The following is a 26,584-nucleotide window of genomic DNA, read 5'->3' on the forward strand; positions in this document are numbered from 1 at the left end:
CGGGCGCGGAGAGCAAACAGGGGAAAGAACCCCGGAAGGACCAAGAGAGGCCGCTCTTCCGTTCCGACCGAGTCACCAGCACTGGACGCGCCCTCCCCCGGGAAACAGCTGGAAAACTGGACAAAACATGTGAAACAACTGTCTGTAGGTTGGGCACCCAGCGGCGCAGGACCGCGATCTTGGCAAAACAGGAACAAACAAGGTCCTGCGATTCCAGGGCCGGCCTGTGTCTGGGGAGGAGTGGGAGAAGGTTCCCCCAGGCTGAGACGGGGAAGCTGAAGGACTCCATACAAATCTGCTTTTTGCTCCTTTTCCTGCTTCCCTTCTTTTTTTTTCTCTTAACGTTTATTTATTTTTGAGAGACATAGAGAGAGAGTGAGCACGAATAGGGAGGGAGCAGAGAGAGAGGAGACACAGAATCCTAAGCTGTCAGCACAGAGCTTAAGGTGGGACTGGAACCTCCAGAACCTTGAGATCATGACCCCCGTTGAAGTCAGGCCTCTAACCGATGGAGCCACCCAGGCGCCCCGCTACTTCTGTTCTTGGTAGGGCCCGCACCCCACTCTACACATGCCTCAGAATGCACACAGTGTACATCCTCCTTGTAAGGGACAAGGAGTTCATGATTTCTCTAGAACAGAGAATGTCTAAGGAAGGACTGGGTGAGAATGACCTGACGAAGTCATTATATGTATATTCCAGACATCAATGTCAGACCACCGAGCCAGACCACCAAGCCAGATCTCCATGCCAAGACCTCCATGCCAAGACCTCCAAGCCAGACCTCCATGCCAAGACCTCCATGCCAAGACCTCCAAGCCAGACCTCCATGCCAAGACCTCCATGCCAAGACCTCCAAGCCAGACCTCCATGCCAAGACCTCCATGCCAAGACCTCCATGCCAAGACCTCCATGCCAAGACCTCCATGCCAAGACCTCCAAGCCAGACCACCAAGCCAGACCTCCAAGCCAAGACCACCAAGCCAGACCTCCATGCCAGACCTCCAACTCAGACCTCCAAGTGAGACCACCAAGCCAGACCTCCAAGCCAGACCTCCATGCCAAGACCACCAAGCCAGACCTTCATGCCAAGACCACCAAACCAGACCACCAAGCCAGACCTCCATGCCAAGACTCCATGCCAAGACCACCAAGCCAGACCTCCAAGCCAGACCTCCATGCCAAGACCACCAAGCCAGACCTTCATGCCAAGACCACCAAACCAGACCACCAAGCCAGATCTCCATGTCAAGACTCCATGCCAAGACCACCAAATCAGACCACCAAGCCAGATCTCCATGCCAAGACCTCTATGCCAAGACCTCTAAGCCAAGACCTCCAAGCCAGACCACCAAGCCAGACCACCAAGCCAGACCTCCATGCCAAGACCTCCAAGCCAGACCACAAAGCCAGACCACCAAGCCAGACCTCCATGCCAGACCTCCATGCCAAGACCTCCATGCCAAGATCTCTAAGCCAAGACCTCCAAGCCAGACCACCAAGCCAGACCACCAAGCCAGACCTCCATGCCAAGACCTCCATGCCAAGACCTCTAAGCCAAGACCTCCAAGCCAGACCACCAAGCCAGACCACCAAGCCAGACCTCCATGCCAAGACCTCCATGCCAAGACCTCTAAGCCAAGACCTCCAAGCCAGACCACCAAGCCAGACCACCAAGCCAGACCTCCATGCCAAGACCTCCAAGCCAGACCACAAAGCCAGACCACCAAGCCAGATCTCCATGCCAAGACCTCCATGCCAAGACCTCTAAGCCAAGACCTCCAAGCCAGACCACCAAGCCAGACCACCAAGCCAGACCTCCATGCCAAGACCTCCATCCCAAGACCTGCAAGCCAGACCACCAAGCCAGACCTCCATGCCAAGACCACCAAGCCAGACCTCCATGCCAAGACCACCAAACCAGACCACCAAGCCAGACCTCCATGCCAAGACTCCATGCCAAGACCACCAAGCCAGACCACCAAGCCAGACCTCCATGCCAAGACCTCTAAGCCAAGACCTCCAAGCCAGACCACCAAGCCAGACCACCAAGCCAGACCTCCATGCCAAGACCTCCAAGCCAGACCACAAAGCCAGACCACCAAGCCAGACCTCCATGCCAAGACCTCCAAACCAGACCACCAAGCCAGATCTCCATGCCAAGACCTCCATCCCAAGACCTCCATGCCAAGACCTCCAAGCCAAGACCTCCATGCCAAGACCTCCAAGCCAGACCACCAAGCCAGACCTCCATGCCAAGATCTCCATGCCAAGACCACCAAACCAGACCACCAAGCCAGATCTCCATGCCAAGATCTCCATCCCAAGACCTCCAAGCCATACCTCCAAGCCAGACCACCAAGCCAGACCTCCATGCCAAGACCTCCATGCCAAGACCTCCATGCCAAGACCTCCAAGCCATACCTCCCAAGTCAGACCTCCAGGCCAAGACCTCCTGGCTCTCAGGAATAACCCCTATGCCCTGGTGTTTGTTCTGACCAGTTCTTGGATGCTGGAGAGGATACCTACACCAGACCACCATCCTCAGTGAAACCCCAGACCCAGGGGCACCTGGTTGGCTCAGTCGCTAGAGCATGTGACTCTTGATCTTGGGGTTGTGAGTTTGAGCCCCACGTTGGGTGTAGAGTTTACTTAAAAATAAAACAGGGCGCCCAGGTGGCTCAGTCGGTTAAGCATCTGACTTCAGCTTGGGTCACGATCTCACGGTTCATGAGTTTGAGCCCCGTATCAGGCTCTCTGCTGTCAGTGCAGAGACTGGAGCCTGCTTCGGATTCTGTGTCTCCCTCTCTCTCTACCCCTTCCCCAATCGTGCTTTGTCTCTCTTCCACTCTCGGAAATAAGTAAACATTTAAAAAATATTATTTTAAATGAGACAAAAATAGGGGCTCAGTCAGCTGAGCATTCAACAAAAAATCTTTTTTTTTTTTTTAATAAAACAAAAGAAAACCCAGACCCCAAAGATGAGACTCATGGTCCTGTCCTTTCTGAGTCTCCCAGATGCTCTGTCTGTATCTGGTCTCCCTGTATCTTCAATAATGTCTGCTCTCACTTCCTGTTGACTCATGTTTGATTTCCGTCCTGCGTCCTTCATGAAGCCAAGGAGAGTCCTGGCTGGTCCTATAGGATCCCCTGGGTCCTCGAACCTGGCCTACTGCCATCAAGTCCAGGCAAAGAACAACTTGGCGGCAGGGGGTGGGGCCTGGAGGTGTGGGAGTTGCTGAACAACTTTCAGGTTTCACTTAGGTAGGGAGGCCGTTAACTGCCAAGAAGCCACGTTGGACACCAGAGCATTCAGGAGAGAGCCGAGACAGGTCACATCTCAGTAAAGTGATCGAACCAGCTCTAGACTAAAGCCTACTCCACACCCATCATGAGTGTGGAGAACAAGCCTTGAAAGGAACAAGATTATACAAACATAGCTTCAATGCTTGCCAAAAAACCTCAACACTCTTTAAAGGGAAACATCAAAGGGGCGCCTGGGTGGCTCAGTCAGTTGAGCTTCCAACTTCGGCTCAGGTCATGATCTCTCAGTTTGTGAGTTCCAGCCCCGTGTCAGGCTCAGTGCTGACAGCTCAGAGCCCGGAGCCTGCCTCAGATCCCATCTCTCTCTCTCTCTCTCTCTCTCTCTCTCTGCCCTCCCCCACTCATGCTTTCTCTCTCTCTCAAAAATAATAAACATTTAAAAAATTTTAGAAAAAAGGACTGAAGTATGGCTACATGTTACAATGTGGTGAGTCTCAGAAACATTGTGCTAAGTGAAAGAGGTTAGATTCAAAAAGTCACACATACAATGTCACATATATGAAATATTCAGAATAAGTACGTGTTTAGGGACAGAGAGCAGATAGGTGGTTTCCCGGGGGGAGAGGGGGTTGGGAAGAGGAATGGGTAGTGACTACTTAGTGGATACAGGTTCCCTTTAGGATGATGAAAACGTTTTGTAAGATCGAGATAGTGGTTACTTAACACTGTGAATGTACCAAATGCCACTGAGATGTATACTTTAATGTAGGTAATTTTATGTGAATTTCACCTCAATAAAAAAGTTACAAAGCTTATGAGGAAAGAGGAACACATGACCCAGACCCAGGAGAAAAGCCAGTTGACAGAACTAGACCCATAAGTGACATAGATGATGGAATTGGCAATGACTTAAGAATTAGCTGTTATAGAATTAGCTGGGTGGCTTGGTCGGTTGGGCGTCCGACTTCGGCTCAGGTCATGATCTCACGGTCCATGAGTTTGAGCCCTGCGTCGGGCTCTGTGCTGACAGCTCAGAGCCTGGAGCCTGTTTCCGATTCTGTGTCCCCCTCTCTCTCTGCTCCTCCCCAGTTCATGCTCTGTCTCTCTCTGTCTCAAAAATAAGTAAAAGTTAAAAAAAATTGTTTAAAAAGAAATAGCTGTTATAAACATGCCCAGGGATTTAAAGAAAGACATGAATATGATGAGATGAGAAGTTATAAAAAAAGAACTTGCTAGAGTTGAAAAATAAAATCTCTGAAGCAAAAATTCATTGGATGAACTTAACAGAAGAGATATCAGTGAACTTGAAGACACAGCAATAGGAACTATCCACGTTGAAACAGAGGGGAAAAAAACAAAACTAAACCGAAGAACCTGTGGGATCATATCAACAAAAGAGAGCGATGCAGAAAGTATCATTGAGAGCAATGGCTGAAATTTTTGCAGATTTGAAGGAAAAACCATACACTCACAAATCTAGGAATTTCAATGAAACCTAAGTAGGAAAAACGCAAAGGAAGCCATAATAAGCACGATAAATAAATTGCTGAAAAAGTGATAAAAGTACTACAATTATCAAAAAAATATATAGAGAAACAAAAATAACTATGACTGCAGAGTTCTTGTCAGAAAATAATTTTAAGCCAGAAGACAAAGCAAGAACATCATTAGTGCACTAAAAACAAAAAGAAAAATAAAACAAAACAAAACAAAAACACTAACAATCTAGAGTTATATACTCAGAGAAAATATCCTTCAAAAATGAAAACAATAGTTTTTTCAAAGAAAAAAAAATTGGAAGTATATAACACCTGCAGACCCACACTACAAAATAAAATAAAATAAAGTTTTCTTGGATGAAGAAAAATAATTCTAGATGAAAATCTGGATTGACATAAAAAAAAAAAACCAGCCCTGGAAATGGGATATAGGTGGGTAAATATAAAAGGCATTTTTCTCATCTACTAAATTTCATTAAAGGATAGTTGACTGCCCCACTTAGACCTGATAACTCAACTATATAATCAGAAGTCTCTCTCGAATCAAATTACAACCATAATGAGATACCACCTCATGCCTATTAGGATGGCAAAGAACAAAAACAAAAACAACAAAGCAAACCAAAGCAAAGCAAAGCAAACAAAAAATGAAAATGGGAAAATTGGTGGTGAGGATGTGGAACTGGAACCCTTGGACACTGTTGGTGGGATTATAAAATGGTGTAACCAATATGGAAAACCGTATGATTATTCCTAAAAGAATTAGAATTAGAACCACTCTATGAGTCAGCAATCTCACTTCCAAAAGTGAGTATATATCCAAAAGAATTAAAGGCAGGGTCTCAAGGAGATATTAGCACATCCTTCTTCATAACATTATTCACAATAACCAAGAGGTAGAGACAGCCCAAATGTCCGTTGGTGGATGGATAAACAAAATGTGGCTATACATACAATTGAATATTATTCACCCTCAAAAAGGAAGGAAATCTTGTTATATGCTACAACATGAGTGAACATGGACGTTATGCTGAGTGAAATAAACCAATCACAAAAAGACACACACTGTGTGGGGCGCCTGAGTGCTTCAGTCAGCTGAGTGTCTGACTCTTGTTTCTGTTCAGGTTGTGATCTCATGGGTTCGTGGGATCAAGCCCTGCGCCATGCTCCGAACTGCCAGCACAGAGCCTGCTTGGGTTCTCTCTCTCTCTCTCTCTCTCTCTCTCTCTCTCCCCCCCTCTCTCTCTTTCTCAAAATAAATAAGTAAACATTAAAAAGACACATACTGTGCGGTTCTTCTTATACGGATACATAAAGTAGTCAAACTCATAGAAACAGAAAGTGGAATGGTGGTTAACAGGGGCTGTGGGGAAGAGAGAATGGGGAGTCATTGTTTAATGCGTATCAAGCTTCAGATTGCAAGATTAAAAAATTCTGGAGATCTGTGAACATGTGAATATACTTAATATAAATACATTTAACACTACTGAACTTTACACTTAAAATAGTTAAGGTAGTAACTTTTATGTTGTGTTTTTCTTTACCACAATTAAAAATAATTTTTAAAAAGATAGTTAACCAGGGTGCCTGGGTGGCTCGGTCAGTTAAATGTCCAACTCTTGATTTTGGCTCAGGTCGTGATCTCAGTTTGTGGGATCGAGCCCCACGACAGGCTCTCACTAGCAGAGTAGGGCCTGCTTGGGATTCTCTCTCTCTACCCTCCATGGCTCTTGCATGTGCACTATCTTTCTAAAAATAAACAAATAAAACATTAAAAAGACAGTTAACTGTTTAAAGTAGATAGAATAACAACATATTGTGAGATCTATAACCTGTAAAAGTAAAATGTATTACATCAATATGCAAAGGAGGAAAATGGAAATATACTATTGTAAGGTTCTTAAATTACATGTGAAGAATTACAATATTATTTAAAGATAGATAAAATAAAATAAAAGTAAATTAAAAATAAATAAAATAAAAACATACCTAAAGAGACATAGCTAATAAGCCCATAGTCTAGATAAAATGAAATATTAAAAATTACTCAATCAGAAAGAAGGTAGAAAAAGGAGTAAGAAGAAACAGATAAGACAAATAGAAAACAAATACTGAGAAGGTATACTTAAACCCAACCATATAAATGATTACATTAAATGTAAATGGTCTCAATGCTCCAACAAAAAGGCAGCAATTGGGGCCACCTGGTTGGCTCAGTAGGAAGAATGCACGACTCTTGATCTGGGGTCATGAGTTTAAGCCCCACATTGGGTTTAGAGATTACTTAAGTAAATAGATAAAATTTTAAGGCAGCAGTTGCATAACCTTATTTTTGTTTAAATTTTTTTCTTGACGTTTATTCTTTTTTGAGAGACAGAGCATGAGCAGGGGAGGGGCAGAGAGCGAGGGAGACACAATCCGAAGCAGGGTCCAGGCTCCCGAGCTGTCAGCACAGAGCCCGATAAGGGGCTCAGCCCACAGACCACCGCAATCATGACCTGAGCCAAAGTTAGATGCTCAAGCGACTGAGCTACCCAGGCACCCCACAACCTTATTTTTTTTTAAATCAGAATCCAAGAATATGCAATCTACAGGAAAGGCACCTTAAGTATACAGACATAGAGAAGTTAAATGAATGATGCTGTGGTCTGAGTATTGGTGCCCCTCACCCCAGGACTCATATGTTGAGACATTGTGGTAATATCAGGAAGTGGTGCTTTTAGGAGGTGCTCAGGTCATGATAATAAAGCCTCATGCTGGAATTTGTGCTCTTATAAAACAGGCACCAGAGAAATCCCTAACCCCTTCCACTATGTGGGAACACAGAGAGGCGCTGGCCATGAACCATGAAGAGGGCCCTCACTAGATTGCAACCATTCTGGCCCCTTGATCTTGGACTTTTTTTTTTTTTTAAGTAAGCTCTACTCTCCAATGTGTAGCTCAAACCCATGACCCCGAGATCAAGAGTCACATGCTCCACTGACTGAGCCAGCCAGGCTGGTGCCCCAATCTTGGACTTTCCAGCCTCCAGAACCATGAAAAATAAATTTCTGTTGTTTATAAGCCACCCAGTCTGTGGTATTTTGTTACAGCAGCCTGAATAGACTAAGACAGATGGAAAAAGATAGATCATACAAATAGTTATCATAAGAAAGCTTTAGTGGCTATATTAATATCGGACCAAGTAAACTTCAGAACGTGGAATAGTACCAGGAGAAAGAGGGACACTTCATCATGATACAAGTGTCAACCTGTCAAACAGATAATATAATCCTGAGAATGTATGAACCTAACAATACATTCTCAAATACATTAAAGTAAAACCTGACAGAACTGAAAGAAGAAATAATCAAGTCAGTTGGGAGATTGTACACTCCTTTTTCAATAATTAGTAGAGCAAGCAAGCAGAAAATAAAGATATAGTAGACCTGAACAATATGACTGTCCAACTTGATCTAGTTGGCATTTATAGAACAATCTACCAACAACAACAGAATACACACTGTTTTCCATTGTGTATGAAATAGTCACCAAGATAAACCATATTCTAAGTACCATAAAACAAAGGTCAACAAATTTAAAAGAATTGAAATAACACAAAGATGTTCTCTGATCCCACATAATTAGAAATAGATAACAGAAATATATTTGGAAAATCCACCCAAAAATTTGCAGGTTAAACAACACATCTAAATAAACAGTGGGTCGGGGCGCCTGGGTGGCTCAGTCGGTTGAGTGTCCAACTTCAGCTCAGGTCACGATCTCGTGGTCTGTGAGTTCGAGCCCTGTGTCGGGCTCTGGGCTGATGGCTCAGAGCCTGGAGCCTGCTTCCGATTCTGTGTCTCCCTCTCTCTCTGCCCCTCCCCCGTTCATGCTCTCTCTCTCTGTCTCAAAAATAAATAAATGTTAAAATAAATAAATAAACAAACAAACAAACAAACAGTGGATCAAAGAAGAAATCACAAGGGAAGTTAGAAACTATTTTGGGCTGGAAGATAATGAGAACATGAAGTGAGAATGTGCTGGGTGCAGCTAAAGCTGCACTTAGTGGGGAATTCATAGTTGTAAATGCTCATGTTAGAAAAGACAAAAATTTTAGTTTCCACCTTAAAAGGCTGGAAAAAGACAACAAAATTAAACACCAAATAGGTAGAAAGAATGAAGTAATGATAAGAGTAAGAATCATTGAAATGCAGTGTATAAGCATGAGAAAAAAACCAATACAATTAAAAGCTGATTCTTTAGGTACATTGAATACAATCTAAGGAGACTCATTAGAGCTAAGAAAGAAATTGCCAATGTCAGGAATGAAAGACAGTACATTCCTACAAATTCTTCAAACGTTAGAAAGATAACAAGAGTTTATTAGGAACAACCTCACATCAATTGATTTGATAACTTAGTTGAAACAGCAAATCTACTGAACAAGTGGGAGCATTCCCCAGATATACTCAAGAACAAACATAAATACGGATGGAAAAGCTATAAGCCCACCAGGACTGAGGGGAGAGGAGAAGGCACAGGGATGGGCACGGAGGGAGGGCTGATAGCTCTCCCAGCCTGCAGGAAATTAGACCCGGTCCCACTGATGAAGAGCCCAAGGCCCGGAGAGGGCAGCAGGATCCTTCATGAGCTGGGTTGGCGGGAGCCTCTTCCCAGTCCTGTGCACCTGCTGAGGGCGGCTGGCATCAGAGCACCAAAGATATGTGACAACTGACAGGCCGGTCCCTCTTTTCCTCGCCTTCCCCCACGAACCCCAAGCTAGAGGCGTTCCTGACCCTGCCATTTGGCCACCGAGAGTGTAGTCACTAAGCAAAATCAGACCGACATCAGGGAGCTTCAGCATAAAGAATTCTGCTGAGTGAACTTCATTACATGTAATTATTAAGACAGTTTTTCAATGGGCATTTGATTCATCCATTAGTTGGTATCTTTTAAAGCTGCTGTTACGTGTATTCTCATGGGGCCGCATGTCTGCAAAGCCCCACGGTGCCTTGTCCAAACATTACCCCTGCGGATGTAAATTTGGGCAAAAGAGTTTACTTTCTCATCGATTGTTAGCCGACAACCAATTTTGTTGCACGCGGTCGTAACCCTCGGCTTCGTTTGGAGTGCATCATCAACTGGAGTATTTATTAGGAGTTAGCTAAAAAGCGGACTGCGTAGTTCGTTTTTAGCTGACACGTGGGAGAATCACGGCAGCTTGGGGAGGCCTTGTCCAGAAGGCCCAGAGCCAGCAGGGAGCGGGCGTGTGGCAGGTCAAAGTCCCCAGGGTGAAAGGATGTGGCGGGAACTTCCTGCTTCATCCATTGCCGGCCTCCTTGTAGCTCAGGAGACCAAACTCACTCGGCCCCCACCTCCCAGGCCGCGTCCTCTCATCGTCCATGTGCGTGCGCCCCACCCCCGCCCCTCAGGGTCAAAGTCTGAGACATAGCACAGCTGTGTCCACACCTGCGTCACAGCTGTAGCCACTGTCCCATGCACAGCCTCTCCCACGCTGCTGGAATGGGCCTGGTACGGTCCTCCAGCACCTGGGTCTCCAAAGCCATCCTGTCCTCTCTCGTGGTCCTGGCATGGGCTATGGACTCAGGTACTCCAGGTCACTCCAGGAAGCCACGGTGAGGGTATAGATGTGGTTGTCTCCGAGATCACGAGTCCGACTCGGGAATGAGGGTCCCGGAGGAGGTGTGCCCTTGGCTGGGCTCCCCCTCGGAGCTGTCTCTCAGGGGCATCTCTGAGCCAGCCTGCAGACGTGGGTGTGGGCATCGCCACTGGGGCCTGCGGGGGGGGGGGCTCTGGACACTGGGCATCCTTCTGTCTGTCATCCTTTTCCTCACAAACAGAGGTAGCGGGCATTCCTGGGGAGGGGGGACATGCCGGCTGACCTAGGCCACACCCCAAGCCCCAGCCTACCTGGCTTGACCCCCTCAGTGTGGGGGGGGGGCAAGCCCACAGGCCCTCCCTGGGTCCCAGAGAAGCCTTTCAAAGCTCATTAGCCTGCCCCGAAGCTGTGACCCCGCTGACCTTGAGCAGGCCAGACCCAAGGCTCACCACAGCAGCAGCACCACAAGCCCCACCCGGCCTTCGTGGGCTCCCTGCACCCACCAGCGACTCCTGCGGGCCCGGGCCTGTCTTGGCCCCTGTGAAGCTGTGGCAGGCCGGCCAGGGCCCTCAGGGCACCTGCACCGTGTGTCGGGGAGGGCAGAGCGCTTCCTCCAGGGGCAGCCGTGGCTGTGGGAGCCCACGCACCTCGTGGCCCGGATCTGGGCTTTCCACCTGGGGCTGACCGTGAGGCTGGCGTGGGTCTGGCACCGGTTCCAAGGTACCTGGGGTGAAGGGGAGGCCACTTGAGGCCACTTGAGGAAGAAGGGTCTCTGCCTGGTGCCCAGCCTAAAGCCAGTTCCCGGGGCTGGGGGTGGAGGGGCAGGCCCGCAGGTGGTACCCAAATTAGGACACAGGCGAGGGGACAGATTTGGTCCCCCCCAGGGCCCAGAGAACAGCCAGGCCTGGGCTCCCCAGGGCTTGACCCCAGCCAGAGGACACACTGGGTAGATAGGCTCTCCTGCTGGACTTTGCTCCTGCCCACCATCCCCTTTGTCGTGGTGATCGCCATCAGCGCCCCCCACCCCCACCCCGTGCTTCTGGTCAAGAGAGGAGGTACTGCTGGGGTGGGGCTGGAGCTTCCCTACCACCGGGCTCCCCAGGGTCCCCTCCTCTGACCAGTGTTCAGTGTCTGGCTGTCCTGAGTGTCAGCCTCCCACCCACAGCTGAGCTTCCAGAACCGGTTTTGGTGTCGCCTGAATCCACCCATTCTACAGGTCCAGCTGGCATTGGCAGGCAGAAGGGTCGTGGGCACCAGGCATGTGCCGGCCTCAGGCTGCTGTGGGGTGGGTCCAGTGACGTGGCTGGCTCTGCCCCTTGCACCAGGACACGGGGCAGGGGTGGGGGGAAGCCTTGGCAAGAGGTGGTAATACGGCGGGAAGAGGCCACCAATGCCTCAGTCACAGCCCTCGTGACTCCAGGGGTCCTGGGACAAAAATCACCTTGTGCCTCAGTTTCTCCATCTGTGAAACAGGGGCGGAGGCTGCTGGCAGCGCTCGCTCCGGGGGTCAAGCACAGCCCAACCCCACCGGCTACTCCTGAGGAAGGGGGCTCACCCCGAGTCTCAGAAGCTGAGTAGGGAGGGCGTCCAAGGCAGAAGCCACAGCAAGACGGGGGCAGGAGAGTGGGCCCTTGAGAAGCTCGCCTGCGGGTGGGGGGTGTGGCCGCGTGTGCGGTGGGTACTGAGTACGCTGCCGAGTCGTGTGAGCTTCAACCCAAGAAACTGCCTTGGGGGTCCGCGGCAAGCCCCCAGCAGAGAGCTGGGCAGGGGCAGCCTGGGCGGAAGCTGAGCGGACAGCTAGCCCACCCCCCTCTCTCCCAGTGTCTTTCCAGCTCGGTGTTCTCCCAAGAGGTGAGTGACCCCTCGCCCCACACCCTCCTCAGCCTGAGTCTGAGGGAGACACAGTCTTGGCCCCACCACGCTATTCACGGAGGGAGGGGGGGAAGAACCCCAAGGAGGGGGGAGAAATGTCATGGGTAAAGCCTGACTTTGACTCTGAGCCCTCGGAGGTTAGCTGTCGCTGTGCGCGGCGCTGGGACCCGGTGGACGCCAGAGGCACCCCTGCGCCAACACGGGAAAGGCCCCTGGTTGGGGGTGCATCTCGGCCTGCCTCCAGGCCAGGCACTGTCCCTGGAACCATCCATGCGCCCCGAGGCCTGCGGCGCGGGGCAAGCGCGAGGCAGCAGAGGAAACGGGGTCCTCGCTTTCCGCTAAACGGCGCGGGTGGGCGGCGAAGCCCAGCGCCCGGCGGCCGAGACTCCCGCGGGGACGGAAGTGGGGGAGCCGCGCGGGAGGGGCCGGCGCGGGGGAGGGGCGGGGCCGGAGCCGATCCGGGGTTGGGCGTGGCTTGAGGGCGGGGAGAGCGGGACGCGGGCTGCGGGCGAGGCCGGGGCTGCGCCCAGAATGGGGGTGATCCGGATGCACGCGGGCGGGGGCGGCCGCCCCCGCGGCTCTCCAGACTATGCCGTGGACATTGCAGAATTGGGAAGAAGCGAGTCTCGAGGAACGCGGAGGCAGAAGAGAACAAAACGCTCGGCGGACCTGTCCTGGGAGGAGGCATTTGTCAGCCGTAAAGCGGGGACAAATCCGCGGGAAGTCCGGGGGCTGGGACGACTTAAAATCCTCTGCGCACGGAGTCCCTCGCCTCGCACCAGAAATTAAAAGACCGAGGCCAACCAGACACACACACACACACACACACACGCCCGGGAGGGGCTGGGGCGGGGAGCATGCCTCCGCTCCTCGCGGCCTGTGTAGCAATCTGGCAAATGGGCGCGGTGGCCCCGGCGCCGCCTCGAGGGTGGCCAGGGAGAGGAGCGCAGGCGTCTGCCCCGGGAGCAGAGGCCCTGGTTGGAAGCGCCAGGTCCTAGAGATAGAACAGACATCCTCAGTGGCTCCGTGGAGCCCCCACTGCAGGGTCCCGGGTGCTTTTCCCCCTGATTCTCCTTGGTGTTTTCTTACATTCCTGTGAAGTTAGATACCAATTTCCTATTAAAAACACCGTATCTGGGGCGCTTGGGTGGCTCAGTTGGTTGGGCGTCCGACTTCGGCCCAGGTCATGATCTCGCAGTCCGTGATTTCAAGCCCCGTGTCAGGCTCTGTGCTGACAGCTCAGAGCCTGGAGCCTGCCTTGGAGTCTGTGTCTCCTTCTCTCTCTGCCCCTCCCCTGCTCATGCTCTCTCTCTCTCTCTCAAAAATAAGTAAACATTAAAATAAATAAATAAAAAAGAGCGAGTGGGATGAGTTGAACAGGTGCACACGTGTGGGCTTAGGAACCCCACAGAGGAAATCCCAGGAAGAAATACAGTGGACAACGGATGACACCCGAATGGACGCGATCTTCCCGGTAACCCCAACTCCCACCGAGGCCCCCAGGAAGAGGGAAAAGAATCACGAAGTGCTTCGAAGAAAACTAGGATCTCCAGAGAGATGATAAGCTGTGGGGAAGCTCTGTTCCCACAAGATATGGAAATTTCACACGGGGTGGGGGGTGGGGGGCTTGCCCACGGCTAGAGGTCGGAAACTTGTGGCGCCATTTCCCCATATGGGGGCGCCGGCGGTGAGGGTCCCCTGGGCGAAGGGCCCAAGTCTCCCGGCACGCGAACAGTGGGGACTACTTGGGCTGCTGCTAGGTCGGATTCGGAAGCAAGTCCTGCGTCCTCCTCCGGAAGCCAAAATCCTGCCCATCTGAGATCGGACCTCTGCAGGGCGCGCACACGGGCTTGTCACGCACCGACTTCGGGCGAGGGAGTGGCGGGCGGTGGGGGTGGGGAGAAGCCGGAAGGGGAAGCCGGGCCGTTGCCCCAGCGACAGGGTGGGAGTGGGGGAGGGCGACTAAGTTCTGTCTCCACGGAGACCGTGCAGGATGAACGCCAAAGTTACTGAAGGTGGGCACACCCCGACGGACCGACGGCCACGGCCCGGAAAAGGCCCAAGCAAGAGTAAAGGTTGGAGACGATGCCCGGACCCCCATGCCCCTGACTCTGCCGCCCCCGATCTCATGTCCCTGAGACGCGTCCCTCCCCGCTAGAATTTTCGGGCGGGCGGGGAGGGGGTGGGAGGGAAGGGCTAAGCTGGAGCAGCGGCCTGGGGGCCGTGCTCTCACGCGTGCCCGTGCCCCAGGCCCCAGCCCATGGCTCCCAAGAAGAAGCTCGGGACCAGCGCGGGGCGCCGGCCGGGCGCGGCGGGAGACGGGGCCGAGCCGCCGCTGTCGGAGCGCGCGCAGTACCTGCAGCGCGAGTTCACGCTGCTCGCGGAGCAGCTGGACGCCTGCGAGGCGCGCGTGGACCAGCTGCTGCAGGAGAACGCCTTCCTGGACCGCGAGGCGCTGCGCTTGCGCGAGGAGAACCGGCTCTACGCCAGCTACATGAGCGCGCGCGCGCAGCGCTGCGCCCACGCCGCCGTCCGGCTGGAAGAGCAGAACCGCGTGGACCTGACCCAGATCCACGGGCAGCGGGCCGAGCTGGAGGCGCTCTACCGCGGGCGCGAGGACGGAGTGCGCGCGCAGCTGCTGGAGATGGAGGCGCGCGCGGCGCGGATGGCGCGGCAGGTGCAGGAGCTGCAGCCCTACAAGGCCAGTGCGCGCGCGCCCGCGGACGTGCCCGGCGGGAGGGGTGGCGGCGCGCGGCGCCCGGGCGCTGACCCGCGCCCCCGCCGCAGGAGCTGCAGCTGGAGCAGTTGGCCCGGATCCGGGCGCTGGAGCGCGAGCTGCTGCACATGCGCGTGGATCACACGCAGCTGCTCCACCGTGTGAAAAGGCGCTTCCTGGAGGACAAGGCGGCCTTCGAGCGCGAGGCGCGTCAGCGCGTGCAGTCCTTGGGCCGGCGCGCGGAGCGAGAGGCGGCGCGCGCGCTCGTCGCGCACACGCAGGCCATCAAGGCTGACAACGCGCGCCTGCGGCAGGAGCTGCTGCGGCTGCTTCGCTGGGCCCAGCTGCTGCATGACACGCGGCGCCAGCTGCTGGAGCAGCGTGAACAGCTGCGGCGCGAGCACGAGGACACTTGGGACCTGGCGCGTGTGCATGGCTGGCTGCGCCGGGGCCCAGGGGGCCCGCCGCTCTGGCGGCCGCCGCCGCCGCCGCCGCCGCCGCCGCCGCCACCGCCACCGCCACCAGCGCGGCCCGCCTCGCATCAGGGGTCCTTGGCCGCCTCCACAGCCCCATCGCGCGGGGCCTCCCAGACCCCGACATGGCTCCCGCGGGTGGGCTCCAGGGCCCCATCACAGGCCCCTTCGAAGGAGGGTTCAGGAGCTTCATTCCAGGCCCCGTTGCGCGCGGGCTCCCACTTCCTGTCCTCGACCCCGTCCCACCCCGGCTCTCGGGTCGCGTCCTCGACCCCATCCCGCCCGGGCTCCCGGGTCCCATCCTCGGTCCCGTCGCGCCCAGGCTCCCGGGTCTCTTCGCGGGCCTCGTTATACGGGGCCTCAGAGAATACCGCCCCCTCTGCCAAGTCTGTCCCGGGGCCAGGCTCTTCCCGTCCCCCAGACGCGGGAGACCGTGGACACTGACGCTGCAGGGGAAGCCGCCCCAAGGGGAGCCGGAATGTGCTGGGGGCCGTGGAGGGCGCGCGGTGCTCAGGTGTGTGGTGAATGCAATGTTAATAAAGGTGTGACCCGCTCACCGGGCTCTGGCACGGCCTGCTTTCCCGCTGCAGCGTTTCCGGCGGCACAGGGGCCGCTCGTTCCGGCTTCCAAGCCTCAGAGTAGCCTGATGCGCCCCTCGCCCTGTATGTCAGCGGGGATTCGGCATCCCTCCAGTCCGCAGCTGACCGCAGCTGCTCCGCAAGGACAGAGAAGTCGGCCGCACCAGTATCCTCCCACCAGGGCTGACAGAGACGGAGGTCGCCGGCGCGGACAAAAGGTGTAAGAGCAGGAAAGGAGTCGCACCAGCCAGGAGGGCCAGCGTGGGGTGCGCTGTGGTCAGGAGGGCCCGCCTGCGAGGGGGAGGGGTGTCTCCAGCGCCACCGGGACCATAGGGGGTTTATGTTGAACCCGTTGGAGGTTTGGGGGTAGTTTTTAATTTGAACGTGATTTCCAACTTGGAGAAAAGCTGCAGAGCACAGAGAACTCCCGGCTCACCATTACTCACCAGCAGTCTGCTTCCAGTCCCTGCAGCCGAGTTTGCATTTTCCTCTAAACCACTTGACATCAGGCTCAAGATGCCGTGTCCCTTCCCTTTTAAGTCCTTTCGTGTTCCTGAGCACAGGATGTTCTGCTACCCCAGAACAATGATCCAAGCCCGGAAACTTAGTACAGAGAAAACCGCATTAGCTGAGCCACAGACCCCACTGAAATGGTGTCAGTTGTCCCCACGGTGTCCTTTGCAGCCACCCCCTCTGCCAGGGCCACACGCCGCATTTAGTTGTCAGACTCAACGTGCAGGGGCTGGTTATTAAGACGTCCCACAGTTGTGGTTTGTATTCATCCACAGCCATGTTTTGGGGGGGCTGTCCAGCAGCTCTCGGGAGAGACCAAGCCCTGCACACCCTCAGTACTGGCCCAAGGGCTAGGGGCTTCATCCTGAGCACCGAGGGAAGGTTCTTGAAATTTCTGGGTCTTTGGTTGCACATGGGTGCCCAGTGTTGGAGAGGCCCAAACAGGAGGCGGCCGTGGCTAGGGTGGCTGGTGCACTCCTGGCCGGAGGGTGCAGACACGGTGGGGCCTTTGGGGCACTGCAGAGCAGCCCCCCACGGTGGCCCACGGACCACGGGTCCAAACAGCAGCCCCTGATTGCCTTGTTAACCTTAAAAATTAAAAGGCCAGGTATTTTACCAGCAGAAATAGGTTTGTTCGGGAATAGCAGAGAATTGCAATCCAACACAAGCAGGGGAGGGCTAGAGCACAGGGGCGGCCTCAGAACAAAGGAGCTGAACACTTTTATAGAGGAAAGGGGGAGCTGGGCGGTGCTGTCGTAAACAAAAAGTCCTTTGGAGTAAACGGAGCTGAAAGCGCAGTGGCTGCGCTTTGGCTGAGCCCCGGCAGGGCGCCCCTGGTGGGCTGGGAAGTAGTGACCGGCCAGGTCCCACTTGGGTCTGCAATTGACAAGATGGTGGGGCAGCGGGAGCTCCCCCTGCTGGCCTCCCGGCTCCATCCGGCTCCGTTCGAAACGAGGTTTCCCTTTGTGAATTTTCACAGCCCGCATGGGAGGGCCCTAGGGATGGAGAGGGCGGGTGGAAGCAGGCTGGACCTGGGCCCGGTGGAGGCAGGAGTTCAGATCACAGGTTTTAAAACGGAGTTCTCAGTCGTCGCGGGCAGTGCACGATGAGGGTGAACCACTCGGAGGAAGCGGGCGGAAACCCCGTCCTCGCCCAGCTGTATGCTTTGGCCAGCTCTCCCACCCCCCACCCCCCACCCCCCACCCCCGCCATGAAACTTTAAATGTTCTGGACCTGGGTGGGCAGTGCTCTTGGGCCCCTCCCAGCAGTAAACACACTCTTGGAAGAGTACACCATTTCTGTTTAAAAGGAACTAGGGCTCCTTTGAGATTTGGGGAAGGAGGTAATACAAAATGAGTTTAGGATTTCCTGTGCCGCAAAGCAAGGCTGCTCCCAGAGAGACACCTGCCAGAGGGACAGGTGACAAAAGTGAAAGGTTCTGAATGGCCAACACGTCAACAATTTCAACATCAAAAAGAATAATGGCTGCAATGAATAGAAACATATCAAATATAATAAAATGCATGAGCTTAAAACAGTATTAACACCCATTCCATGGGTCATCTTGAAGGTTGCTAGTACAATAACCCATTATTCTGAAAATACATCCATTCTGCCTTTCCCCTATGACCTGTATTTCAGGATAAACAAATTGGTGGAGGGAAGTTATGTATCGAATTCCATCTAATAAATGCAGAAGAAATAATCGGCAATATCATAAGGGTAGTGAAAGCCAATTGGTAGAAGACTGATGAAAATAATGGAGCGTTCAGCTGACCCTCTGAACCCATGAGTGACCCAAACTTTGCTAAGAGATATCAAGTGCCTCCTGGTGTGAAGCCATTGAATCCTGCACAATGCAACACAGAGCACTCTTGATGAGAAACAAACTGATCTGATCAAGTTTCTGGATGTGACTACTAACGCATACAAAATACAGGGGAAAGAGGAACATATTAAAAGAGAGAGTAGGGATGTAGTCATCCAAACCCCCATAGGGCAAATGACTGCTTTTTCCCAAGAAATAAGTGGGAAGTAATTCTTTTTTTAAAGAGGAAGGGGACATTGATATGGATTAGCAGACTTAAGACACATTTCCGCTAAATGCAACATACAGACCTTGTTCAAACCCCTATTCTAGTTTGAAGTATTACATCAAGATAGAGTTTCTTGGCAATTATGAAGCTAACAAGCAGTGGCACGCCCCACACTTCCTCGTCCTGGGCATTCCTTCTGGCAACTGACGTTCCAATGTCTCTTCTGCCCAGACACCCCGTCCTCAAGACCCCCTAGCCCACTGATTTCCGTGAAATAATGAGCCACATCAGAGTAGGCATTTGTCCATTTCTCTTTGCAGTTCTGTCATTTTTATTTTATGTATTTTTGAAGCAATTATTAATTGCGTACAAGTTTAGATCACTAGCTCTTCCCCGTAAACAGAACCTTTGATCAGCCTGCCTTCCTTGCTGTGTTCTTCCTTGCCTCTGCCTACAGCCTGTCTGTTATTGATGTGGCTGCTTCAGCTAGTCTGGAAAGTCGTTCTTTGTGACTAAAGATCCAAACATTAAAAAAAAGTAAACACACATTTGTTAGAATGGCTAAAATCCAAAACACTAACACCACCACATGCAGGTGAGGGTATAAAGCAGCAGGAACACTCACTCGTGGCTGGAGGGGACATAAAATGTGGCAGCCACTTCGGAAGACCAGTTTGGCGGTTTCTTACAAACTAAACACTCTTACCACGTGATCCTGGAATCACGTTCCTTGGTATTTACCTAAAGAGTTGAAAACTTGTGTCCACACGACAACCTGCACACGGGTGTTCACAGCGGCTTCATTCAGAGCCCCCAAACCCTGGAACAGCCAAGGTGTCCGTCAGCAGGTGAACGGACAACCTGTGGTCCATCCAGACAACGGGATGTGGGTCGGCACTAAGTAGGAACGGGCTGTCGAGCCGTGAAAAGACCTGGAGGGACCCTAAATGCATATTACGAGGTAAAAGAAGCCAGTCCGAAAAGGCTACGCACGGTATTATTCCAAGTCTGTGACATTCCGGAAAAGGCAAAACCGTGGAGACGGTAAAAGACGAGTGGGGGCCAGGGGCCGGGGGGACGGGAGGGACAGAGGATTCAGGGCAGTGAAGCTACTCCGTGTGACACTCTCAGTATCGGGCACACGGATTACACGTCTGTCCAAACCCGCAGAATGTGCGGGCCTAGAGTGAGCCCTGAGGTTAACTATGGAACGTATCAGTATTGGCTCATCAGTTATAACAAGTAAACCACACTAATGCAAGATGTTAGTAACAGGAGGAACTGGGGGTGGGGGGATATGGGAACTACTTTCTGATCAGTTTTTTCAGCAAACCTAAAAATGCTCTAAAAATAGGAAATCCATTAACTCTTTTCAAAAAGCAAAAACAAAGTAGTGCAAGTGTTCCATAATCTTGAAGATTAGGAAGCATTTTTCAACAAGAAAGAAAACCTCAAGGCATAAAGTATCGCCACGCAAAGATATGAAACATTAACGTGAAAGACGTTATGCTAAGACACACCATCGATTAGGAGACAGCAATGTTTACAACAAGTAAAGTAGAAAAAGGATAACTTTACGAAGAGCTGAAAGAAAAGGGCCGACCACTCACCAGAATAAGGAAGGAACACCGCGGCACCGGCCAGGTGTCAGGGAGGCAGGTGACATTGAAGCCCAAAGGACAAAAGTCCTCATCCCGGATGGGGAGGGCGGCCATGGCCGCTGGGCCAGAGATTGCGGTGGATCTAAACTTTGGATCTACTAGATTAAAGCAGACCTACTCTGAGCCGACAGTATTCTGGGACCCTATTCTGCATGGATGGTGTGGATTGAGCTGTGTCCCCCAAAGTCCTAGCTTCGGGATGTGAGCTGATTTGGAAATAGGGCTCTGGCAGATGGAGTCCCCCGGATAAGGTGGCCCTAACCCAACAGTATTGGTGTCCTTATAAGAAGATGGCCACGTGAAGACACGGACATGCAGGGAAACACCCATGACAACGGAGGCAGAGACCGGAGCCATGCGTCCATGAGCCAAGGAACACCAGAGGCAGGAAGAGGCAGGGAGGACCCTCCCCTCGAGGTTTCTGAGGCAGCGTGGCCCTGCCGATGCCTCGACCTCGGGCTTGTGACTGCGGAACGGAGACAACACATTTCTCTTGTTTCAGCCGCCCCAGGAAACTGACACGATCCACGTGCATACAGGAGGCTCCCAGGAGATGTCCTCCAGCAGGACGCGTGTTCTGGAACCCCATGAAGCTGTTCAAAGAATGGGGACAAAACCATGGAGAAGGACACGGGCCGCACGAGTCCACCACAGCGAGGAAAACAAACCAAGATCATGTGTTACTTACCTGGCACGGGACGAGCGCTAGGGTCAGGCTGAGCCGCTAACCAAATAGCCGTCGGGCCGGGGCCGGGTGGTGGTGGGGGCTCTGGCTTTTTGTCCGGTTCCCACAGAGATACTTTATCGGGTGAGGCTGATGTTGAACTGTAACTTGGAATAAACGTCACTAAAGCACCCATGCACTTGGCTCTCTTTTCTAGACAAAAGTTGCCCGATTTGTTGGTCGAGGGACCCAGAAGCTCACTCCACCCTCCCCGACGGGTGAACGTCTGCACCTTCACATCGGACAGTCAGATCCCAGGGGCCTCCGGCTGAAGGGATTTCCAAGTGTCACAAAGGACAGGGATGAAGGAGACCCAACACAGCAGCCTGGGCCTTCTGGGACCCAAATGGGGGGTCTGGGGTGCTAGGCTCTGCGGGCCCACTGCCCAAGGGGGCCAAGGACAGAATCACGTGCAGAGGGAAGCCTGTGCTCCACATGGACAACCTACACGCGGCTCTGAATGTGGCCCCCACGGAGAGGGAAGGCCAGGTCACCGGCATGGCTCACCCGCCAGCCCCCAGTGGCACACCTATCCTGCCCGAGTGGACTCGTGTCCTCTGCCCTAGACGAGCGCAGGCAGAAGGGGCGGTGTGGTGGGGGAGGGGCATGTTGCTGGCCAGGTTCACCTTACAGGCCACCTGCCTCCAGAACCCCGTCACTCTGGACGGTGATCATCGAAAACTGACCTCTGTGCTCCGGAGCCGAAATACAACCCGAACAACAGACTTTGGGGACAAAGAGGAATGACAGTTTTGTGACTTTGCTGCAACAGGCCGATGCCTTCGAACCCGCACACCTGCCCGGCGTAGGTGGCTGAGGGGTCTTACACGTTTCCACGGGCCTCTGGTAGGCCCCGCCAGCTGCCTCCGTCCTGTCTTCAAGGTGGTCGTGACCGTTGCTGGGTCCGTGGTGCGGTCTCCCTACCAAGTATCAATGCCAAGTTCCTGGAACACAGGGTTCCACGGGAAAACAAGTGAAGAGTGGGGGAGGCTTCAGGAAAAAGAAGAGAAACATTTGTTCACTTTACTATAAACGTTTATTTTGAGACGGAGAGGCAGAGAGGGAGAGAGAGAATCCGAAGCAGGCTCCGCACTGTCAGCGCACAGCCCCAGGAGGGGCACGATCCCACAAACTGCGAGACCATGACCCGAGCTGAAATCCAGAGCCAGACGCTCAACTGACTGAGCCCCCCCCAGGTGCCCCCCAAATTTGTTCAGTTTAAGCACTCCTGTGTCCGTCTGGACTTGCGCCCCTTTACCGTTAGCGGTTCCGGTGACGGATGTTGACATGCAGACCTCACGGTGCTTTTCGGTTGCTTCACCGCCGCGGTTCCCTCCCCAAGCTGTGCTGAAGGGTGGTTTGCTCAGGAAGTCACGCACAGATATGCACAGGAGCACCGGCCTCCTGAGCCCCCGACGTGCCCGTTACTGCTCCCTCAAGGGCCTCTCCAGCCACAGCCCCAAAGCGGAGCACAGACGACAGACTGGGACTCGCCCCACAGGTGCGGCCTCGGCAGCCGGCACAGGTGAGCGAGGGGCCACTGGGAGCCTGACGCTCCCACCGTCCCACTGCCACGAAGCGCCAAGGTGGCCCACTGGGATCGGTCCATAGCTGTCATCAGAGGGAATGTAGCTAATCGCATAATTCTGCATTGCTCATACTTAATTCCACACCATCACATCATGAAGTGAAAGACGAAAAACCAGAAACCAGTGACCCCGACACACAGCCAGCCGGTTTCTGCAGGATACGGCTCAGGTCCGTAGCACGCCTGCCTTAGCGCTTACTGCCCAAAGATGGGGAACGGGCCGGTAGAACCTGCACTTGGATGTCCCGCGAAGGCCCTTACAGCTCCACAGGTCGGGGGCAAGAAACCAGGCACTCCCCTGCCCGACTGCGCTGAACTGGAAAAGAAATACAAACGCTGCTACAAACGTTTGGATTCTATGAATAAGAGACACCCACGCACTCCACTGGGCGGATTTCCATTCATTCTGGGGGCCTCAGGACCCAGGCCCTATGCTTCAGTAGCCATGCTGCGCCTGTCCTGCACGAGCAAGGCCTTCCCCAGCTGGTCTGCGGGCCAGGACTGACCCAGGGAAGATTCTGCTATGGAATGAGTTGTCCCCCCCGCCCCCGCCAAATCCCTACACTGAAGCCCTAACCCCAATGGGATGGTACTTGGAGGTGGGGCTTTGGGGGTGATTAGATTAGACGAGTTCATGAGGGTGGGGCCCCCCCAACAGGCTAAGTGCCCTCATAAGATCAGACACCAGAGCTCCCCCCACCCCCTGAGCCCACAGCCGGGAGGCGGCCGTCTGCACGCCAGGAGGGGGGGCCTCCCCCTCACCCGACCGGCCGACGCCCCGCTCTCAGACTCCAGAGAAACAAACGTGTGGCTTACAGCACCCGGTCTGTGGTGCTGTGTTCGGGCCGCTGACCGAGCCGAATGGCCCAGCACTGTCACTTAAGGACTTAACGGCTGTTTTCAATCATCTTCAGTACATACTAATGAACTGAAAATATAAACATCCGGTAAAATAAGAAAAAAAGAAGAAACTTTTCAGACACAACTAGTTTCAACAGCTCATTCTGCCAATATGGTTTTGTCCATCTTCTTTTTATTAGAATTTTAAAGCAAATCCCCAACACCTTGTCATTTCACCCACAAATAGGTCAACATGCAAATGTGTCCTTAATACGGATTTTTTTTTTCAACGTGTTTTTTTTTTTTTTTTTTTAGGTAGACTCCACACCCAGCATGGAGCCCAATGTGGGGTTTGAACTCACGACCTGAGATCAAGACTTGGAGGTTTACCCACCGGAGCCACCCAGGCACCTGCCCACACAGGCCTCTCTGACCACCTGCCAGCGTCTGGCCACATAACACTGGGAACAAACGTTCCCAAAGCGCACACAGTGTGACTGTAGGCGAGTGAAGGCACGACGCGGTGCCCATGAGTGAATTCAGTTGGGGAGGTTGCGTGGCACGACGGCACCGTCAGCACGGGGTTCTAAGACACCGATAGGGACGCGTGGCCGGCGTGGGCACCAGATGGGATGCCCTGTCCTCAGGCGGAGACAGGACCAGGACAGCCCGAACCTGCACCCTGCACATGTGAATGTTCTCACGCACCTTCCCACAGACAGGGACCCGTCACTGCCTTCTCCCAAAGCAGGGGTGGGGCAGCCTGTCACTCTTCACTATTCTTCCTCTAGAACTTGTCTGTTGCTCACTGGATTTGGGACTCAGCCACAGCCTCCCCTAAAACATGCAGCCAGGGTCTGCTCAGTGACAGCCTCTGCCCCCAGCTCTGTTGAGAGCCATCCTCCTCAGAGTCGCCGAGTTTCCTGCTGCCGTGCGCACCTGTATCTTTGCCAAGTAAAGGACAGAGCCCCAAGATGCAGGAGAGGCCAGTCCCAAAGATGCCCTGAGAAAAGACAAACCACCTGGAGGAAAATGCCTAGTTAGCCATCAGGGATGAAAGGAAGAGATCTCACTATAGATCGTACAGACATTAACAGTATCATGAAGAGCCACGAGGAGTAAAAGTATGCCAGGTTCCCTTAAAAACACAACATTTGGGGTGCCTGGGTGGCTCAATCGATTAAGCCTCCAACTTCAGCTCAGGCCATGATCTTGTGGTCTGTGAGTCTGAGCCCCATGTCCGACTCTGTGCTGACAGCTCAGAGCCTGGAGCCTGCTTCGGATTCTGTGTCTCCCTCTCTCTGCCCGCCCCCTGTTCGCACTCTGTCTCTCCCAAAAATAAATAAACAAAGAAATTTTTTAATTTTCTGCCTATCAAAAGACAGTTCAATGAAAAAGCAAGTCGCAGCCTGGGACAAAATAGTCTCAATACACGTATCTTAGAAAAGGCTCCTGTCCAGAACTAGAAATCCTACAAATGAATAACAGAAATAAAAAGAAAGCTTAAAATGAGCAAAATATTTGAAGGTTTCACTAAAAGACCCACGACGGTCTCTAAACGCCCGACACAGAGCATCAGGCCCGCGTCCCCAAGAACTTAAGAGGAAACACTGAGCTCCCCTCGGGGCTTAATGACCATCCCCGCGAAGTACTGAGCGCAGCCCCATCAACAGGGCGCCCAGGGCGCGCCACCACCAGTGAGACCCCGTGAGCTGAAAACAGAGGGGAAGGGGATGCACCGCACGAACGACGGCCGGAACCGCAGCCAAGGCCCCCCGCACCGCAGCCGTCCAGGCCGCGGCGTGGCGAGGAGCGCGGAGAGGGAGGAGCCCCGGAAGCACCGAGAGAAGTTCCATTTTGGAAAGGTCCCTCGGGGTGGACAACTCGGAGGGCAGCGGGTCGGGTGGGGAAGACGGTGAGGCGCCGGCCGCCGATCCCGAGGGCGGGAACGGGGCGCGCCAGCCGCGAGGACACTAGGCGTCTGCGGTGGCGGAGCGCGGGCGGGAGGAAAGGGCTCCCACCTGGGGACAGCCACCTTCCCGGTGGGGCCGCCGGGGAGGAGCAGAGAGCTGGGCGTGGAGAGCCGGGGACTCGGAACACTGCGCCCTTGGCGCGACAGTCACGGTCCCGGTGGAGCCGTTCGGGCACGCCCTCTGTCCGCGCCCGAGGAGCGCCCCGCCCCGCCGAGGCCACCGCCCACTTCCCCAGCGGAAGTGCTCCTCCCGCCGCCGGAAGCGGCGCTCCCGCCCTGCCCGGAAGCGCGTCTCGGTGGTGCGCGCGGGCGGCCAGGCGGGCGAGGTGGCCGCTCAGTCGGCCGCAGCGACCGTCCCCCGGGCCCCCTCCCCGTCCCCCAGCTGTCCCCACCCCCCCGGCGGAGCCCCTCCACCTTCCAGCCTCGCTCCCTGCCGCAGCCCTCCGCCGCGTCTCTACAGTGGCTGGCGCTCCGGCGTCTCCGGCCCCTTCGCCAGGTGTGCGTGGCGGTGCGTGGACCCGCGACTAATACAGCCATGGCGTCGCTTCTCGAAGCTTTCAGTACCGGGCGCCCCCCCGCCCATGTCCAGCCACTCAGGCCGCGTCCTTCCCCCTGGGTCCTGCGGTGTCCATCAGTCACCCACTGGAGCCCGGGGCCCGTCTCCAGAGCCCGCAGTCCCTGTGGGACCCTCGTGGTGGGCAGGTGGCCGCCTCCCTTGGGGCCACCTGGACCCCCGCTCCGCCGCCCACCGCGCCCTGCGGTGCGCGCTCCCAACCCGCCCGGCCAGTTATGTCTTCTTATTTTTAACTGAAACACACGTAACTTAGAATTGACCGTCTTGGGGCGCCTGGGTGGCGCAGTCGGTTAAGCGTCCGACTTCAGCCAGGTCACGATCTCGCGGTGCGTGAGTTCGAGCCCCGCGTCAGGCTCTGGGCTGATGGCTCAGAGCCTGGAGCCTGTTTCTGATTCTGTGTCTCCCTCTCTCTCTGCCCCTCCCCCGTTCATGCTCTGTCTCTCTCTGTCCCAAAAATAAATAAACGTTGAAAAAAAAATTAAAAAAAAAAAAAAAGAATTGACCGTCTTAACGAGTTTTGACTGCACAGTGCACTAGTATTAGGTACGTCACAGTGTTTTGCATTTAAGCTCCAAACTCCGGATCTCGCAAAAGAGGAACTCTGTATCCATAAAACAGCCACTACGCCCCACTCAGTCCCTGGCAACCATTATTCGCCCTCTGGTCTTAATG

At 53.8% G+C, this 26,584-nt stretch overlaps 3 protein-coding genes and 1 long non-coding RNA gene across 7 annotated transcripts; 3 read left to right on the forward strand and 1 right to left on the reverse strand.

The window, feature by feature from the left end:
- The first annotated feature begins 1,138 nt into the window (after positions 1-1,138).
- LOC116737884 (extensin-like) lies at positions 1,139-1,771 on the forward strand. The gene has a single exon (XM_032591969.1). It carries the CDS (start codon positions 1,139-1,141, stop codon positions 1,769-1,771), a length of 633 nt encoding a protein of 210 aa, XP_032447860.1.
- Positions 1,772-1,822: 51 nt separating this feature from the next.
- Positions 1,823-2,551, forward strand: LOC115506509 (extensin-like). Its single transcript, XM_030304516.1, has one exon. It carries the CDS (start codon positions 1,823-1,825, stop codon positions 2,549-2,551), a length of 729 nt encoding a protein of 242 aa, XP_030160376.1.
- Positions 2,552-14,215: 11,664 nt separating this feature from the next.
- Positions 14,216-15,997, forward strand: CCDC166 (coiled-coil domain containing 166). The gene is made up of 2 exons (XM_032591989.1): positions 14,216-14,938; positions 15,025-15,997. Exons 1-2 carry the CDS (start codon positions 14,498-14,500, stop codon positions 15,868-15,870), a joined length of 1,287 nt encoding a protein of 428 aa, XP_032447880.1. The 5' UTR covers positions 14,216-14,497; the 3' UTR covers positions 15,871-15,997.
- Positions 15,998-19,532: 3,535 nt separating this feature from the next.
- Positions 19,533-25,557, reverse strand: LOC115505907. 4 transcript variants are annotated; one of them, XR_003966170.2, is made up of 4 exons: positions 25,388-25,557; positions 22,197-22,842; positions 20,903-21,882; positions 19,533-20,807 (listed from the first exon to the last, which is right to left on the reverse strand). It is a non-coding gene; the product is annotated as an uncharacterized LOC115505907 (long non-coding RNA). The 4 variants fall into 4 exon arrangements; XR_003966171.1 differs by having other exon boundaries at positions 19,533-21,663; positions 21,766-21,882; positions 25,388-25,485; XR_003966168.1 differs by having other exon boundaries at positions 19,533-21,882; positions 25,388-25,485.
- Between the last annotated feature and the right edge of the window lie 1,027 nt (positions 25,558-26,584).

This window comes from Lynx canadensis, chromosome F2, assembly GCF_007474595.2.
Source record: "Lynx canadensis isolate LIC74 chromosome F2, mLynCan4.pri.v2, whole genome shotgun sequence".
NCBI lineage: Eukaryota > Metazoa > Chordata > Mammalia > Carnivora > Felidae > Lynx > Lynx canadensis.